This window comes from Nyctereutes procyonoides, unplaced genomic scaffold (assembly GCF_905146905.1).
Source record: "Nyctereutes procyonoides isolate TBG_1078 unplaced genomic scaffold, NYPRO_anot_genome, whole genome shotgun sequence".
In the NCBI taxonomy this organism is placed as follows: domain Eukaryota; kingdom Metazoa; phylum Chordata; class Mammalia; order Carnivora; family Canidae; genus Nyctereutes; species Nyctereutes procyonoides.
In genome coordinates, this window is record NW_026575082.1 from 18,791,173 (window position 1) to 18,809,560 (window position 18,388).

Below are 18,388 nucleotides of genomic sequence, written 5' to 3' on the forward strand. Positions count from 1 at the left end.
TCTTCCTGTTATTGGTAGTTCTCTGAATGTTAGATATTTTTTTCCATGGGGCCAAAAGGTACCTAAGTATATGATTGCAAGTGGAAAAATAGGGGACAGAAATCAGGTATTGGCGGTTCTTCCATTTTCATTTGTGTGTGAATTTTTAATATAAATGCAGGGACATAAAGCATTAATGCAAGTCAAAATGTTTCAGTGAACACGTTTCAGCAGTTCAACTTTATAACAATTATAAATAAACCTGTTAAATTTTTCTGGACAATGCTAGCATTTGGATTTTTTAAAAACAAGTAAATTTCTTATTGATGGCAAAAAAAAAAAAGAAAAGAAAAGAAAAGAAAGAACACCAGGAATATCAGTCAGAAACTATACATTCCTATGTAAATTCTTGTATAAGGCAGGCATATGAAATAGGCATTTCTTCAACAGTTAGAAAGTCAAAAAAGTGTAACCAAGGACCAATCGCACAAGTAATAAACAGGATATGATCTACAAAGTGGATCCATTTGTGTTAATCATGAATGAATCATAAAGGCTTTAGCATGAAAGATTCTATTATTTAGGATCTAGAGGACTGACCCAACTAGTAAAGGGGCTCTCGCCTGGTTAATCAAAGTGGCCAGAAAAAGAAGTGGCAGGGGCAACTGGCTTACCTTTCACCTTTCCTCATTAGTCCCTTCTACTTAATAAGCCCCCCACTATACCATCTGATGAGGAACACTTTTACTACCCCAGTTATACTCTTCTTGTCCTATTACTCACTTCCACCCCATTTTTCATATAAAAATATGGGCTGAATGTTTAAAAAACATTTAATTGTACACCTGTAGTAAGTTATGCTGACTTGAACTGTTATGGAAATAGATACCAACCTGTATGCCTGTATGTGTGCAGGCTAACTTTGTAAACTCAATACATCTGCCATCATTCACATCCCAGAGACACATCTCTCTATAAAACAAAAATAATAGCTAACTTTAAATCTGATTTTTAAAAGCATTGTTCAATTTTGTCACAGTGCTTTAAAGTGAATCTTCCATTAAAACTGATATATTTCAGGAAAAGTAGTGTATAATCATTACTGTGTCTGTGAAAAATTCTGGTCCTCACTCACCATCCCAGTCTCCCCTTCAACCTACACCCCCACCTGGATGCACATTCTTTCTGGGCACAGAGTTGGACTGCACTTCCCAGCTTCCTTTTGGTTCTGAAGCCTCACGAGTAGTTCTGGCCACAACTGATGCAAGGACCTCAAGACCTTTCTTTCTTCTCTGCCTCCATTCCAGACAGTGGCTACTCCTGTTAGTACTGCTCCCTCCCCCTCAACCTCAAAATAAGGATGGTAATGAAGCAAAGTCCCAAATGATATACCAGGGCCAACTGACAAAACCAAGAAATAAACTTTTAATTTAAACCACTGGGATTTTCCATTAGTTACCGGCATAGCTAGAAAATTTAGCACAAAATAAAAATTAAAGTCAACTTAATTCTAAATTTCTGCAAATTAAATGTAATATTCCAATTATAATTCTGTTTATTACATAAGTTTATCAAGTGCATAACATAAAAAGCTTCTTTCTCAAACTACAGACATGACATACAAAATTAGAAATATCAGCATGTCTTTGTCGCTTAAAGAAATAAGTTCTATTTAATGAAAGACATTAATAAAATGCAGTGACACTAATATTCTCAGGGCTTTCTTCAAGGTGCCCTTTCTTATACCTTGTATGGTATGAAACAATTTTTCAAAGGAGGTTCAGTCTTATTTAGAATATGCATGCTAATATGAATTGTCCTTTAATTGACCAACAGGGACTATACTTTTACCTGGTGCTGCCTCTACTTGTTACAGTTACATAAGGTTCTTTTCAAATTCATAAATTATGGGAGGGGAAAGGGGAGAGAAGACCTTCTTAAATAATTCTTTCCAAGTCCCCAACTCTCTTTAATAACATATTATTTTCTATGCATCAAAAAAGTTTAAAAGTTTAAAAACTCCTCACTCTGAAACCTCTGACTACTACCTAATGATCTGTCTAAAAACAAATTATGTTCTAAGACTCAAGAATATATACAATTACATTAGTGTATTAACAAATATGAATACAACATCATGATTTCTGCATGGCTTCATCTTCCAAATTTATGCTAGCCTAGCCATCATTCAGGTTTTTTTAAAACTCTCAAAATGGTCTGCCAACTTAAAAAAATAGAGATTAATGATCAGGCTTTAACCTGTAAGGTCTTTTGAGTTTCTCAAAAGCAAGGCAAAAACATAATCATAAATTATGATAAAAGTATTACAAAAATCATTAACAAAAATTCACATTTATAAAACCATATTTCAAATATCTTTAAGTTTAGATAAATGAAGCATTTACTTAAAAGATACTTCAAAAGAAAAAATTCCCTACTTACTAATACACTGGTACTATTTACAATAAAGACTTATGAGAAAAAAAGCAAATAAGAAAATACTTACCCACTTTCAGATGCACTCACAATATACTGTTTGTCACTAGAAGCACAAGCTTTAGACAAACAGGTGATTGAGGCTGTGTGACCAAACAACAGTGCTCGAGGATTAACCTAGAAATACACATATATGTTGATATAAGTACCAAATTTTTAGAAACTAATTTTTAGGAATCCTGTTAATTTTCAATATAAATATATAGACAGATTTGAGAAGAACTGCTCAGAACACCAAAAACTGAGAGCAACACAACAGCGATCCCCATCCATTTAATGCCCATAATCACACTACCAGATAGATAGTTCTGAAGTCAAAATTGGAAAAGTAACAGGTAACACTATTTGCCCAACACATACAGAGAGTGACAGAGTTAGAAGTCAAACGAGGGCAGTCTTCAGCACTAAACTACAGTGTACAGAAGAATCAGATTAAGAATGACTTAGTAACAAAACAATTCAACACCACTTATTTTTTAAATAACATGTTCATTGACCTGAAAACACATATCTAGAGTCTAGATTAACACACTCAAAACTCAAAAAAAGAGAGGATGGGCACCCTCCCAAATGCTGATAGAAACATTAACTATCAAGAATGAAGAATGACCTTCACAAACTAATGATTTAGTAACATAGTGCCTTACAGAAAGAATGGCTTAATAACCACTACTCTAAAATAGTCTGGCAATCAGCCCCCAAATTTATCTACTTTGTACCAAATGGCATGTTATTACTTCAGGCTTCAGGGCCTTAGGTTATTTCAGGATATATTTTTCAATTAAATATTTAATACACACAAATAAAATTTATAATATATGTATAAGATATAAAGAATATATTAAATAGCCACATACTCAATATCCAATTAAGAGAATAGAATATGACAAAGTCCCCTTATACCTATCCTGGTGCCCATTTTGCAAACAATTTATCCCAATTTATTAGTAAAGCTAAACTGCTCAAAATTAAATGTTCCATGAAAGAGTACTACTGGTATTGTTCTACAGTTCTGGTATGTAACAACTGAAGAGATTTTCCAAATAAAATGCATTTTAGTCATCTTTTGCATAATTACAATTAAGAAAATTTCAATCTTTTTTTTTTTTTGCTTAGTTACATAATATGCATTTTTTCCCTCAAAGGCTAAATTCTTATTCTAATTATTTAAGAATCAATCAGTTTATAGTTAGAATGGGCTTGGAAAGTTTTCCCATACAGCCAAAATTTTCTCATACACCTAACTCCACTTCCATATAGAGATTCAATAATCTTCCACTTAAAACTATGCTCTTGGTCAATTATGTAATTTCTTCCAAGAAAGTCAACTTTACCAATAGTTTTACTTCAAATGTATATAACTTTGTTGGAAAATTCCACTTTCAGCCATTACAACTAGAACTACTTTACTTCCACCATAATCTAGAAAAATAAATATATTTGAATGAAGTATAAACAGCACATGATCATCTTAATAGAGGCAATAAAACTTTTGACAAAATTCAGTATCCTTTCATAATTAAAAACTCTCAACAAAATGAATATAGAAGGAATATATCCCAACTTTATAAAGACTATATATGAGAAGCTCACAGCTAAAATCATACTCAACAGGGAAAAGCTAAAAGCCTTTCCTCTAAGATCAGGAACAAGACTGGAATATTCACTCCTGCTACTGCTATTTAACATAGTATTGAAAGTCTAAACCAGAGCAATTAGGTAAGAAAAATAAATAAAAGGCACCCAAATCAGAAAGGCAAAAGTAAAATTTTCTCTGTTTACAGATGACATGATCCTATATATCCTAAAGATTTCACTGAGAGACTGCTAGAACTAATAACAAATTCAGTAAAGTTGCAGGATGTAAAATAAACATACAAAATTCAATTGCATTTCTATATACTAACAAAATACACTAACAACAAAATATCCAAACAAAATACACTAAACAACAAAATGTCTAAAGGAGAAATTGAGAAAATCACACAAGAGAATCAAAAATAATAAAATACAGTTGACCCTTGAACACAAGAAATCTAGAAAAATCTAGAAAAAGATTCTACTGGAGCCAAAAGTAAATACAGCACAGTCACAGTAAACAAGTCAAAATACTAAAAAGCAATTGTTTTTCTAAGTACTGGCAATGAACATTTGTAAAATAAAACTAGAATATATGGCTTTGCCACCCACTGTCAGATAAAAGAAAAAATTATGTAAATGAAACTTTTTTTACTGTATCTTCATAAGTACAAAGTTAGCTAAAAAGAAAAGTTTAAGATATTTTCATAAATCAACATGTTCCTTTAATGAACAGAAACTTATTCATTAAATAGAAGTTTTCTAGAATTTAAAGAAAAAGATGGCTTTAAGAAATTGCTCTGAATGACCACTAAATGCCAAGCAGAGCAACCAAAAATATATCTAAAATATATCTATGCCTAGTATCAATGCTAAATCACAACTATAAAGACTTAGCATCAGGAAACTACAAGAAAAAATAAGTATTAATATAATCAAAGAGAAAATATATGGTAAATTATATTTATATTTCTTTGTCTCTTTATATTTCACCATATTCCACAAAAAATTGTTACATCACAGTTATTAACTAGATATTTTACACATAATCAGTACAAAGAAATAATCATAAAATAATCTGTTCAGGGCAGCCCAGGTGGCTCAGCGGTTTAGCGCCACCTTCAGCCCACGGCCTGATCCTGGAGACCCAGGATCAAGCCTGACATCAGGCTCCCCACAGGGAGCCTGCTTCTCCCTCTGCCTGTTGTCTCTGCCTCTCTCTTTCTCTCTGTGTCTCTCATGAATAAATAATCTTTAAAAAAATAAATAAAATAAAAATAATCTGTTCAACCAATTCATGAAGACCATCCCTCCCCTCAAGACCACAGAGTTCAAAAGTGACAATTACCAAGTTATCAGAGGCAAGGCAAGATGATCAGAATGAAAATATGTGATGTGTCAGTTCTAAAGAGTAAACAGTAACACCCACATTCTAACCTGGGACCTTGAGACTAGTTCATTCTATAGTCAGCCATCATTCAACACTTTTTTTTTTTTTAATCTCCTTGTACCTTTTTTTCCCTTTCTACTACCGGAGATTTGTTCATTAAATAAATCCTTATGTGCAAGCACTGTGATAACTGCTTAATATGCATTCCTTCACAGAATCCGTACCACAACCTTGGGTGGTACACCATATTTTAAATGTGGCAAGATCTAGACACAAAATGGTTAAGTAAACTGCCCAAAGTCACACTGCTGGATACTAGAACAGCCAAGATTCAAGCCAAGTTTGCCCATCTCCAAAGGTCAAGCTCTTACTTTTACTTCTTTCTTCAATAGCATGGCTGATACTATTCTCTGCATAGATCTGTTTCCCTGATAGAATGAAAGTTTCAAGAAGATAGGAACCAGTCTCATTATATCCTGTAACTTTGTGGGTAATGGAAACTTTTTACAAACATTGCTTGTAAGAGATGGTGTCTGCATCGATAAGTTCCTCCTCTACTCTTATCACCATCTAAGTGCTCACTAGGTTGTATACATTACCTCTGCAATTTCCTCCAGACATTTTACTACCATGTTAGACCAGGGTGCCCTTTTGCATAGAATAAAGGAAATCAAGATATGGATGGCAAAAATTTTAGCTACAGTTTTTAATCCTTTCCTAACAAAGGAAGAGAGGATACCAGAACTTCAGAAAAAGGTCTTATTGGTCCTTCATAGGCATAAATAGCTACTACAAAGTATAATACTAAAGACACTTCACATATTCCAAAGACAATAAACAAGCCGACTTTTATTTAGCTTTCTTTCCCAATGAATAAATAGTCCAATTCTCTTAATATCTTTCAAAAGATATATTTCTCTCCTAGCCCCACTACCACCTCCCCAATACTTCTCACTCTCCCCAGTTTTATCCCTCTTACTTGAACTTAAATAAATATAACACTCTAGTAAAATCTATGCAACAAAGTTAGTGAAAAAATTGTTTCTAAGCTCTCCTGAGTCTTATTGTTTATAATCACTTGTGATATTTTATATAACATATTTGATATAACAACATGTGATTTTTTTTTTCTCGTCATGGCTACACTGCTGATTTACATTTAGTTCGCATCAATCCTCAGGGTGTATCACATTCTATGGCACTTCTTTCCAGCCACTTTCCAACATGTATACCCAGGCCTTACATGTCATTCAAGTGTCATTTTTCCAATTCTAGCTGTTCCATGCCTAGGTGTATACCAAAGAGCAATAAACTCAGATGTCCACACTAAAACTCAAACACAAATATGCATAGCAGCATGATTCTGTATGGCCAAAGTACAAACAACCCAAATGTCCATTAATTGATAAATTTAGTATACCCATATAAAGGAATAGTATTTGGCCATGTAAAAAAAATGAAGTATTGTTAAAATGCTACGATACAGATGAACTTTGAAAATATTATAATAAGTAAAAAGAGCCAGCCACAAAAAACCCACATATCATTCCATACATATGAAATGCCCAGAACAGCCCAACCTATAGAGGAGTTATATTTGGGATATTAATTTGATATATTTATCATATCAAATTAACATCCACACATATATTGCACATTGTAAAAAGAAATAGAAAACAAATTAGTGGTTGCCTTGGGAGGAAATGGGGGTATTGGAAATGATAGCTAAAGAGTACAGGGGGTATTTCCGATGTAATGAAAATGTTATAAATTTGACTATGGTAATGTACACTTTATTTTTTAAATTCAATTAACTTAAACTAAAAACAAAAAACCAAAACAGCTCAACCATTTCTCCCAATCCCACCACCACCTCTGTCAATCACCAATCTGTTCACTATGAGCTTCATTTTTTAAAAATATATGTACATATTTTTAGATTCCATATATATGGATATATATACACGCGTATATATATAGTCGCACACAATTTCTTTAAATGAGCAAATCATATAGTATGTGAATTTTATCTCAATAAGGCTGTAACAAAAAAAAAAAATTACTTAAAAAATCAATTTGCTTGTCCTATATTCCAGGCTAGCTACCACCCCATTTTCTGTTACCCTTTACAGAAAAATACCTAGGGAAAATATCAGAGAGGAAGATTAAAAATATGGAGGGAAAAGGAGAATAAACCCTGAGGTGTTGTGTTAGAATTGGAGGTCTTAGTGTGTAGTGCAGTGTGTATGTGTGTCTGTGTGTATTCCCAATTCCTATTTCCCTAGTTTGTCCACTGAGAAGGCCTAACAGCACAACACACTGTGCACTCCACATTCAGCAATAAACACAATCAAATTTATGCTTTATAAAAAGTTTTGCCCTCTTCAAGACATTCACATTAGCAGGTATAAATGTTCAAAACTATTTTTAATACCTTTGGAAACTTCCTTCAGTCTGGATAAACATCTTTTGAAAAACCTTAAGTGTAAGGGTAGATAAAACCACTGAAAATAGCCAAAAACCAGAAGTCAATCCTGATGAATAATACAAATGATCAACCTGCGTAATAGTAATTTGAGTCAAAACAGATTTCACAGAAAATATATTATGATGCCAAGTGTTACTCTGGGACTACTGTTTTCTATTAAGAAGCTCTTTGTAGCTAAAAAATACAATAGGCATTTCAGATACTCACTTCCAATTCTACTGAAAGATCCCAGAGGCATATTTGTCCATCATGACATCCAGTTACAATTGTGGTCCCATCATCTGTTAAAAGTACTGCTGAGATGCAATGTGTTGGTGCTTTGCGACCCCAAAGAACAATGGGTAGGACAAGGCTATTTCCTGCCATTGTGTTTTCAAACCTGGAAATGTTATAAGAATAAGGTCAAATATTATATTTCCTTCTAAAACATACATTTGTATTATGAATCCAACTTAAACTTCCTGAGTACCAAGAATTCTCCCAATTATATATGACACCCATATATGTAAATACCTAAAATCTCATTTTTATATATGTAAAATCTAATTAAAATCTTAATTCTCACAATAAATCACGCAGTAAGTACTATGGTCACACCTCTCTCACAGATAGACTGTGAGTCAGAAAGTCACAAGGTGAAAAGTGAAATAATGGAATCCAATCAAACCCCGGCAGCCTGACTACAGAACCTATTTTATTCACTCTGCTATGCTACCAATGACAAGTAAGGTCTATAAATCTGTTAGGTCTCCAAACCAATAACAGATGGCAATGTCCAAGAAAAACTCAGCACAGTGAGCTAAACATTAAAAAGAATATGTTCAGTGGGAAACTCATTCAACTATATTTACCACAACCTATTATGTCTCAAGATCATGAATGTCTTTTATTGTAAATTCTGAAACTTGAGGGGAAAAGGATTTCTCTTTAAGTGTATATGGGAGTACATCTTTTGCAGGAGAGAACAAATACAAGGAATTATTCCTTCATATGACAAAAGCAAGATCTAGTTGGTGAAACAACCAGATTTAAGTGTTATAAACTGTGTGGCTAAAAACTAAATATAGATTCAGAGAAGTCAGAGAGAAATGAAGACTGGAATAATCAAAGGGTTCCACAGAGACTGCCAGAACTTTTTGGTTTTTAAAGATTTTATTTATTTAATCATGAGAGACACAGAGAGAGAGGCAGAGACACAGGCAGAGGGAGAAGCAGGCTCCATGCAGGGAGCCCAATGTGGGACTCAATCCTGGGAACCCAGGATCATGCCCTGAGCCAAAGGCAGATGCTCAACCACTGAGCCATCCAATTGTCCCGAGACTACCAGATCTTATGCAACACTACGGGGTCACCTATAGGCTTGACATGGTCAATCAGTAATGGTCACTGTAGTGATTTTTTTCTGCCCCAAATTTTTAAGTGACAACAAACGATATGTGTATACCTATAGACTCTTTAGGATGCTAAGGCTGTCCCATAAAGTTTCCAGAAACACTTAAAGAAAAAAACCATTTCCTATGAAGGAAACTAGTCTAATAGCCATGGTCTTATTGCTAGCTGCTTCCAGCAAGACTCTTCTTTAAACTATTACCTACACTTAAAAAAACAACAACAACAACAACAACAAAAACCATAAAATCGCTTTTAAAGAATAGTCACTGAATGGGGTGCCTGGGTGGCTCAGCCAGTTAAACGTCCCACTCTTCATTTTGGCTCAGGTCATGATCTCAGGGTCCTGAGATGGAGCCTTGCTCTGCCTTGGAGCCTGCTTAGGATTCTCTCTCTCCCTCTTCCTCAGCTCCTTCCCTCCCTCATGGATGTGTGCTCTCTCTTGCTTAAAAACAAACAAACAAAAAGTCACTGGAAAGAAAATGAAGTAAAAAAATCTAAAAATCTATATTACTTAAATTTTTTATAAGACTACATGACTTTCATCAGTTTATATCCCCCAAAACTTCATCTTTTGCCTACTAGTATAAAATATGCATTTAAAGAAAAAAACTCCAAGTTCACTTTCTATTTATCACGTTCACTATTTCATAGCCTACCATGACACATTTCCATATTTCTTTTTTGCATATTTCTATTTGATATTAGGAAATGAAGCAAAACACTAAAGCAATTTTAATAAATCTGGTAGAGCATGTTCCTGGCTAAAAAAAGATACCCAACAATGACTTTTTCTAAAAAGCAATCTGGAAGTAGTTCATTTTTCCATGGTGACAACATTCAGTATCAAATTAGGGATGTGTGGGTGGCTCAGTGGTTGAGCATCACCCTTTGGCTCAGGGTGTGATCCCAGTCCCAGGATCGAGTCCCACATCGGGCTACCTGCAAGGAGCCTGCTTCTCTCTCTGCCTCTCTCTCCCTCTCTGTGTCTCTCATGAATAAATACATAAAATATTTAAATAAATAAATCATATCACCCCAAGACTTCTCTCAATTAAGTAAGATCACAGCATTGAAGACAGTATGATGAAATCTGGAAAGAACACTATTTCTCTAGATATTTGAGGACTCATATTCAATGCATACTGATTTGCTTAAAGAAAATGCAAATATAGAGATTCAGTACTAAGGAATATGCGTGCTATGTGGAGATGGGCCAGCTCTGGTGCAACACGAAAAAACATTCTGATATTCGAGTGACAAGGCAACTCAAGAAAACCTAGAAAAAGAATGCATTTTACAGCCCTTAAAACATGAGAAAATAATCATCCATAACATGATAAAGGTATATACTACATCATTAGAAAACACATCATCAGTCTCTAATTCAACTTCTCCAGAAGCTAAAATAATTACAAAGATTTAGATAAAAAACAAATCCCCAGCATCCTCCCCAAAATCAAGAACTAACAGTCAACCAGAATCTGAGAGGAATTCTCATTAAGGGCAATGAAGGATTTTCATAAAGAACTGTATTAGTTTCCTAGGGTTGCAGTGCACACAAACTGAACAGCTTAAACAACAGAATATATTGTCTCACAGTTCTTGAGGCTAAAAATCGGAAGTCAGGTATAGGTAGGATTGGCTATGAAGGGAAGGATTTATTCCAGGCCCCTCTCCTTGACTGTAGAAGGCCATCTCCATGCTCACATGGCATTCCCCCGTGTGCACATCTGTCTCTGCACATCCATCTCCAAGTTTCCCCTTTTTAATAAGGACATCAGTTATACTGGATTACAAACTAACCTGATGACCTCATTTTAACTTGAATACCTCCATAAAAAACCTATTTCCAAATGAGGTCATATTCTGAGGTCCTGAAGGTCAAAATTTCAACATACGATTTTTAGGGGAATACAATTCAATCCATAACAGGGACGTATGCTTTTAAAAGAACATAACCTGGGACACCTGGGTGGCTCAGGTCATGATCCTGGGACCCTGGGATCAAAGCCTGCATGGGCTCCCTGATTGGCATGGAGTTTGTTTCTCCTCCTTCTGCTCCCTCCCCCACTCACTCACACTCACTTTCTCAAATAAGTAAATAAAATCTTTACAAAAAATAAAAAATAAAAGAACATAACCTAAAATTAACTCATTACCCAAAAAGCAATTCTCCCTTAGGAAATAATGGTAAAGTGGGGGTCCCCGGGTGGCTCAGCGGTTTAGCGCCTGCCTTTGGCCCAGGGCATGATCCTGGAGACCCGGGATTGAGTCCCACGTCGGGCTCCCTGCATGGAGCCTGCTTCTCCCTCTGCCTGGGTCTCTGCCTCTTTATCTCTTATCTCTCTCTCTCTCTCTCTCTCTCTCTGTCTCATGAATAAATAAATAAAATCTTAAAAAAAAAAAGGAAATAATGGTAAAGAACTTCACTATATCTTTTCCAGGAGACATTACATCAGCTAGTTAACTGCTTATCTAAGGAATACGTGAGAAGTCGGTCTAACCAAGGTAAGCAGTCACCATCTTATGTCTTATGTTGGGGACGGGGGTGGCAGAAACCAGATTCCAAAATTCACTGCTATATTTCAAAGGAAAGTAGATGGTAAAAACTAATCTGTCCTGACCCATAGATATACATAACCTTGTCAATGGTCGTTAAATTATTCACAGTGCTACTTCTTGATTGGTATATAAAAAAATCTAAATAGAAAGTATTTGTTAAGTGAAATATTAAAAAAATAAATAATCATAAAGAATACCTGAAATGAAACATGAAACTGTAGTGGGAATCACAATCAGTAGTTGTTATTGATGTGTCTTGCTGCTGGGATTAGGGTAGTTCCATCAAATGCAGAATAAGCAGAATCAATTTCTAAATAAACAGTAATTAATCAAAAGGGCTTGGTGACCAACAGGAAGAGGGTATCAAAAAAAAAGGAAAACATACTTTCAGATCATGGCTGGGGCAATTGGAGTGGAGGGAGGCAAAGTCTTATTTATAGGATTCAGGTGAAGAAGTAGGTTTGTACTCCTGGGTCTCAGAACACACTTGATATTAAAACCTCCTAGATAGGAGAGTATTAAATAAAAGTTGGGGGAAGACTGTGGAGAAATGGGCTTGGGAAAATGTTCAAAAGTTGGAGGCAGAAAAGACTGTCAAGGACATTTTGACAGTGGCTCTGCTATCTCTTGCCAGACAAGGAGACATCCTTACTGTGTGAGTTCAAAAATAGGAGAGCTAAGCCTTTCCAACACTTCTCTAACTCTACACTAGACATTTTGTTATGTAGGGAAAATAAATTTCTACAACTTTAAGGCCACAATTTCTAAGTTTTATTACACATAAATATATGATCTTCCTCAATGCACACTCAGGTAACTACTCCCCCAAGTTTGTAAGAATAACTCCCTGGAATACATGACGTAGTAAGAAGAATGACAAACAATTATATAAAGGAAAAATGTTAAGACTCCTAGAAAGGAAGGGGTGGCTTTGTTGGAGGTGAGATGAAGACAAGGAAATAAATACAACCATCATCTATGGCCAAACTCCTTCAAACACCAGCAGAAGATAATTAAAATTCATCATTAGCTAAACAACATGTGAAAGATGAACCTAGATGGTTTAGATAGCTCACTGTACAATGTATATATAGTTCAGTTTTTATATAAATCCAATATATAAAAACTAGTCTTGCTTAATTTATGAGAATTCAAGAAATTTCCTCACCAGAAGAACATACCAGTATTTCTTTTCAGCACTGAAATATGCTTGTTCTTACTCTGAAGATTCCTTTGGATATTCTAGGTTCTCTTAACTTCCATACAAATTTAAAAATCAGCTTGTAAATGTCTGCAGAAAAGCCTAATGAGATTATGACTAGAGCTGCATCAAATTCATTTATCAATTTGGGGATCACTGAGCCATCTAATTTCAATGAAATATTACTAATGCAAAAGTGTACTCTAAAAGCAATCTTAGGGATCCCTGGGTGGCGCAGCGGTTTAGCGCCTGCCTTTGGCCCAGGGCACGATCCTGGAGACCCGGGATCGAATCCCACATCGGGCTCCCGGTGCATGGAGCCTGCTTCTCCCTCTGCCTGTGTCTCTGCCTCTCTCTCTCTCTCTGTGTGTGACTATCATAAATAAATAAAAATTAAAAAAATAAAAAATTAAAAAAATAAAAGCAATCTTACTTGGGGCACCTGGGCAGCTCAGTCAGTTAAGCATCTGCCTTCAGCTCAGGTTATGACCCTGGGGGTCTTGGGATCAAGCCCCACACTCAGCAGGGAGCCTGCTTCTCCCTCTCCCTCTGCCTCTCCCCCCACTTGTGCTCTCTTGCTCTCTATCTCTCAAATAAAATCTTTTTATAAAGTAAATAAAAGTAATCTTACTTCTTAAAAGTATGTAAGGTCAAAATAGTACATGTAGCTTCTTAATGAGATGTCACACTCTTATTTCATAAAATAAATCAATGTAACCTGGTCCAACAAAGTTAACCAACAGAGAAAAATCAAATCAAAATCAAATAATTTTGTGGCTCTCTCCTGAAAGGAGAAGAAATTCTTCCTATCACTTTTCTAAGAGAGTAACACTTTTCTTCTAGAAAACAAAAAGTTTAATAGAGAACAAACTGATGGTTATCAGACAGAGGCGGGTGGGGAGATGGGTGAAATAGCTGATGGGAACTAAGGACCATATTTGTGATGAGCACTGGGTGATACTGGGAAGTGTTGTATATTGTATATTGTATATATTGTATATCTGAAACTTACATTACACTGTATGTTAACTGACATTTAAATAAAACTTTTTTTAAAAAAGTGAATTACTAGGAAGAGAAAACAAAAAAAGTAGTTTATGTTAAAAATACTAACATATCTACTCACGCGAGGAGGAAGAAACACTTTAAGTGTATTATATACATATATATATAAATAAAACTAAAAGTCATATACGCTAAAGTGGACATGTGCCTAATGTATGAACATCTTTAACTTTGAAAAACTTTTTTAGGGGACAGTAACATATTCTCTATTGAAACAAATTATAAGATCATATTAATTTTTCTTAAGAGCTTACAATTCCCTGTAGCATACACAACAAACACATTCTATTCATGATAGTTTGAGACTATAAAATCCTAACTTGAATTTCAGAATAAAAAAAAAAAAAGATGTAGGGGTGCCTGGGTTGCTCAGCGATTGAGCATCTGCCTTCGGCTCTGGTCTTGGTCCCAGGTGTCCACCTTCAGCTCAGGGTATGATCCCGGGCCAGGGATCCAGTCCCACATCTGGCTCCCTTAGAGGAGCCTGCTTTTCCCTCTATGTCTCTGCCTCTCTCTGTCTCTCAGGAATAAATAAATAAAATCTTTAAAAAAACAAAATCTGGCTTAAAATTACATTTAGAGGGGATCCCCAGGTGGCTCAGTGGTTTAGCACTGCCTTCGGCCCAGGACGTGATCCTGGAGACCTGGGATTGACTCCCACATCAGGCTCTCAGCATGGAGCCTGCTTCTCCATGTGCTTCTCTCTCTCTCTCTCTCTCTCTCTCTCTCTCTCTCTCTGTCTCTCATGAATAAATAAATAAAATCTTTTTTAAAAAAAATTACATTTAGAGACTGGCTATTAAATTTAAAAATTTTTTTTAAGATTTATTTATCCATGACACACACACAGAGGCAGAGACACAGACAGAGGGAAAAGCAGGCTCCCTGCAGGGAGCCAGATGTGGGACTCGATCCGGGAACTCCAGGATCACATCCTGAGCCGAAGGCAGACCCTCAACCACTGAGTCCACCCAGCCATCCTTAAATAAAAATTTTTAACTGATCAAGCTTTACAGTCAAATATCAGGAGTTCTAGATTCTACTTCTCATTTTGCCAATAATCATGTCTTTGATCATATCATTTTTAAGGCTTAGTTTTCACCCCAAGAGTTATTTATAAAATTAATTCTGAATCCTTCTGAAGTCAAAAAAAAAAAAATAAAAATAAAATCGTAAGAGCAGAGCTCTTGGGGCACCTGGATGGCTCAGTGGTTGAGCATCTGTCTGCTTTGGCTCAGGGCGCGATCCTGGAGACCCGGGATCGAATCCCACATCGGGCTCCCTGCATGGAGCCTGCTTCTCCCTCTGCCTGTGTCTCTGCCTCTCTCTCTGTGTCTCTCATGGATAAATAAGTAAAATCTTCAAAAATAAATTTAAAAGGGCAGGGTTCTTAATTTTTACCTCTAAGTCATCTCTTTTGGTTGCTTTAATTTCATGTATTTCTCTATTTCACTGAACTTCCTCTATTTCTCAGTTCTGTAGAGAAATACAATTATACTTCAGTCAACAACAATAAAAATAATCATAATTGAAAGAACACTGAACTCACAATCAGAAGAACTGTATTCAAATCCTGGCTCTTCTATGGAATCTTGACAAAGCTGCCCCTCTGGGTCTCAGCTTCCCCATCTGTAAATGATGGACAATAATATCCTCTTTTAAGAAAGCTGTCCTAATGACTGAGAGAAACCATACATGTAATACAACTAGTGCAATACCTGCACATGGCAGATGCTTGTAAATATTTTTTAAAAACACAGACTTTGCTACTTCTTCACATTCTGCTTCCACATTCACTGGCTTCTTCCAGCACTGCCATTTCATATTTAATAAACTTGGATTTTTAATAAGGTTATGATCTTTCAATGACTTTCTGCTATAACATAAACTACTGTATATGCTTGTCAGACACAATTCTATTATCTGCAAATATGATAATTCAGTTCTGCACTTTATTAGAAGTAATGCTACAAATTCCTACATGATACTAAAATAGCTTTCAAATTAAATTCTGTCTCATAATAACAATAATTAGTATACATTTTAAACAGCATTTCCCAAGTTTTCATTCTGTGCTCATAGCATAGCATTACAGCAGTAGATAAAATAGACACAACTCAGCTACCCAGTGGGACTTACACACATGGAAGCAATTAATTACCACAGAGTGTGACAGAGGAAAAATCTCAAGACCTGTGGAGACACAAAAGATAGATATCCTAACCTGTACTTTCACAGATCCAGGAAGGATTCTTGGAAGAAATAATGGTGAGACTGAGAAGGAATTAACCCAGGAAGAGGTTCAGGAAATCATGTTTTAAATCCCATAGGTAAGGGAGCTCAATTCTTTCTCGACAGTGAAAATAGTGGAGTTGGCGTTCAGAGCACAAAGGTTGAATGAGGAGACAAGAAATAACAGGTAAATATGCACCAAATCATAAAGGACTTGATAAGCCGTATGAAGGAATTTGGAGTTAACTTGACAGAAATAGGAAAAAGGTCAAGTGTTTTAAATCTGAATTTGTTTTTCAGATCACTGTAGCTGCAATACAATGGCTAGGGATAAAACTGGGTTTGATGACCAGCGGGGCTACCACAGTATTGCTGGTAAGCAATGATGGTACTGAGGAGCACCTGGGTAGGCTCAGTAGGTTAAGTGCCTGCTTTTGGCTCAGGTCACAATCCCAGGGTCCTCTGCCCCTTGCCCCTACTCATGCTCTTTCTCTCTCTCTCAAATAAATAAATCTAAAAAAAGAGAGAGAGAGAGAGAGAGAAGGAAGGAAACGATAGTACTAAAATTTATCACAATCTCTCATCACTTAATTTCTGTGCTTTTTTGTTTAATGAACAAACAACTAACTACTCTGCCCTGCTACTCTATATGCTCGTGTTCCCTAAGATCAAGAGCCACAACTGTGTATTCACCACATAATGTTTATGAGCATAATTCTGCCATATAGGATATCTTTAATAAATATATAATATAAGGTAGTGGTGAAAATGGCAATAATGAGATGAATATGAGAGTTCTTTTAGAGATACAATAGATAGGTTTCGGTGTTCAGCACACAAAGTTGATAAAGATGCAATATGGATTTTGATATAGGTTTTACACAAAGTTACTATAAGGACAATAGAAAAAAAGGCATTTTGAAATATTAAAAGCCCTCTATAAAGGATAAGCACTATTATGATACAGATACCCAGTGAAGTCATCAATTCAGATTCTAATAAATGAGACAAATTATTTCACACTTAACTAGAATTTACTAACTATAGGTTTTGAGAAGGGAGAAGATACTACAAGGTTTCACATTAGTCTTGAGCAGGATCAGACTAAAGAGACTTAGTGGTCTCATAAGTAGATCTCTAAATAGAGAAGTGACATGCTAAAACTGTGGCATTGTATAAAGTTCGGATTAACATGGACAACACACTGCAGACAGGGAAACAAATATGATGCTACCACAATTAGCCTGGGTGCACAGAGATAAGAAGCTTAACTAAAATTATGAGTTTTAAAAGAAAAAGAAAATACAAGATAATGAAGAAAAATAGTAAATCATGGAGTTTAACGCAATGTGTAAGGGCAGAGGCAAGAAAAAGACATGTGACTGTTACTTTCTAAAACAGTGAGAAGAGGGAGGAAACAAGCATAAGAGGAAGAAGGGAAGTGATAGCATAAATGAAGCAAAAGGGGAACAGATGCATCATCTGGTCTCAGAGAAATTAGAACTCAGAAAACATTTTCATAAAATGGCAGCAGAGAATTCAACAGAACGCGTCCACAGGAGCGGTAAAAATGCAATCACCCTTTGCCTGTATCAGTAAACTAAGTCACTGAAAGTTGATGAAATGTGGGTCTATCTCCTGGCTTTGTTTTTGACATTGAAGCTAACGTAAAAGAAAGGCTTTTATAGTTGACGAAGAAGAAGAAGAAGAAGAAGAAGAAGGAGGAGGAGGAGGAGGAGGAGGAGGAGGAGGAGGAGGAGGAGGAGGAGGAGAGGAAGGAAGGAAGGAAGAAGAACAAGAAGAAGAACAAGAACAAGAAGAACAAGAAGAACCCTTCCTAATTTAAAAATGGAGAGGATATAGCCAATTTACCATCTAACAGTTTGTATTTTGGTGGTATTTAGGTCAATTGGTAATTCTCTCAAAATCACATGGCAAACTGATCTCAAAGCTCAAAGGCATATACAGACCTCCTGATTCCTAATAAAATACTCTTCACTTTTTT

The 18,388-nt window shown here is 35.7% G+C and overlaps 1 protein-coding gene across 5 annotated transcripts in view; it reads right to left on the reverse strand.

The window, feature by feature from the left end:
* Positions 1–18,388, reverse strand: part of LOC129514524 (WD repeat-containing protein 7) — a 353,352-nt gene that overhangs the window by 323,523 nt on the left and 11,441 nt on the right. For 2 of the 5 annotated variants that reach the window (XM_055333146.1, XM_055333147.1), the window contains exons 2-5: positions 15,701–15,780; positions 8,139–8,310; positions 2,486–2,592; positions 873–951 (exon numbers count right to left, since the gene is read on the reverse strand). In XM_055333146.1, coding sequence (XP_055189121.1) covers positions 873–951; positions 2,486–2,592; positions 8,139–8,297 — 345 coding nt within the window. In that variant the 5' untranslated portion in view covers positions 8,298–8,310; positions 15,701–15,780. Of the gene's footprint in view, positions 1–872; positions 952–2,485; positions 2,593–8,138; positions 8,311–12,082; positions 12,152–15,700; positions 15,781–18,388 lie in introns of those variants that run through there. The other 3 variants (XM_055333145.1, XM_055333149.1, XM_055333148.1) reach the window with 2 other exon arrangements.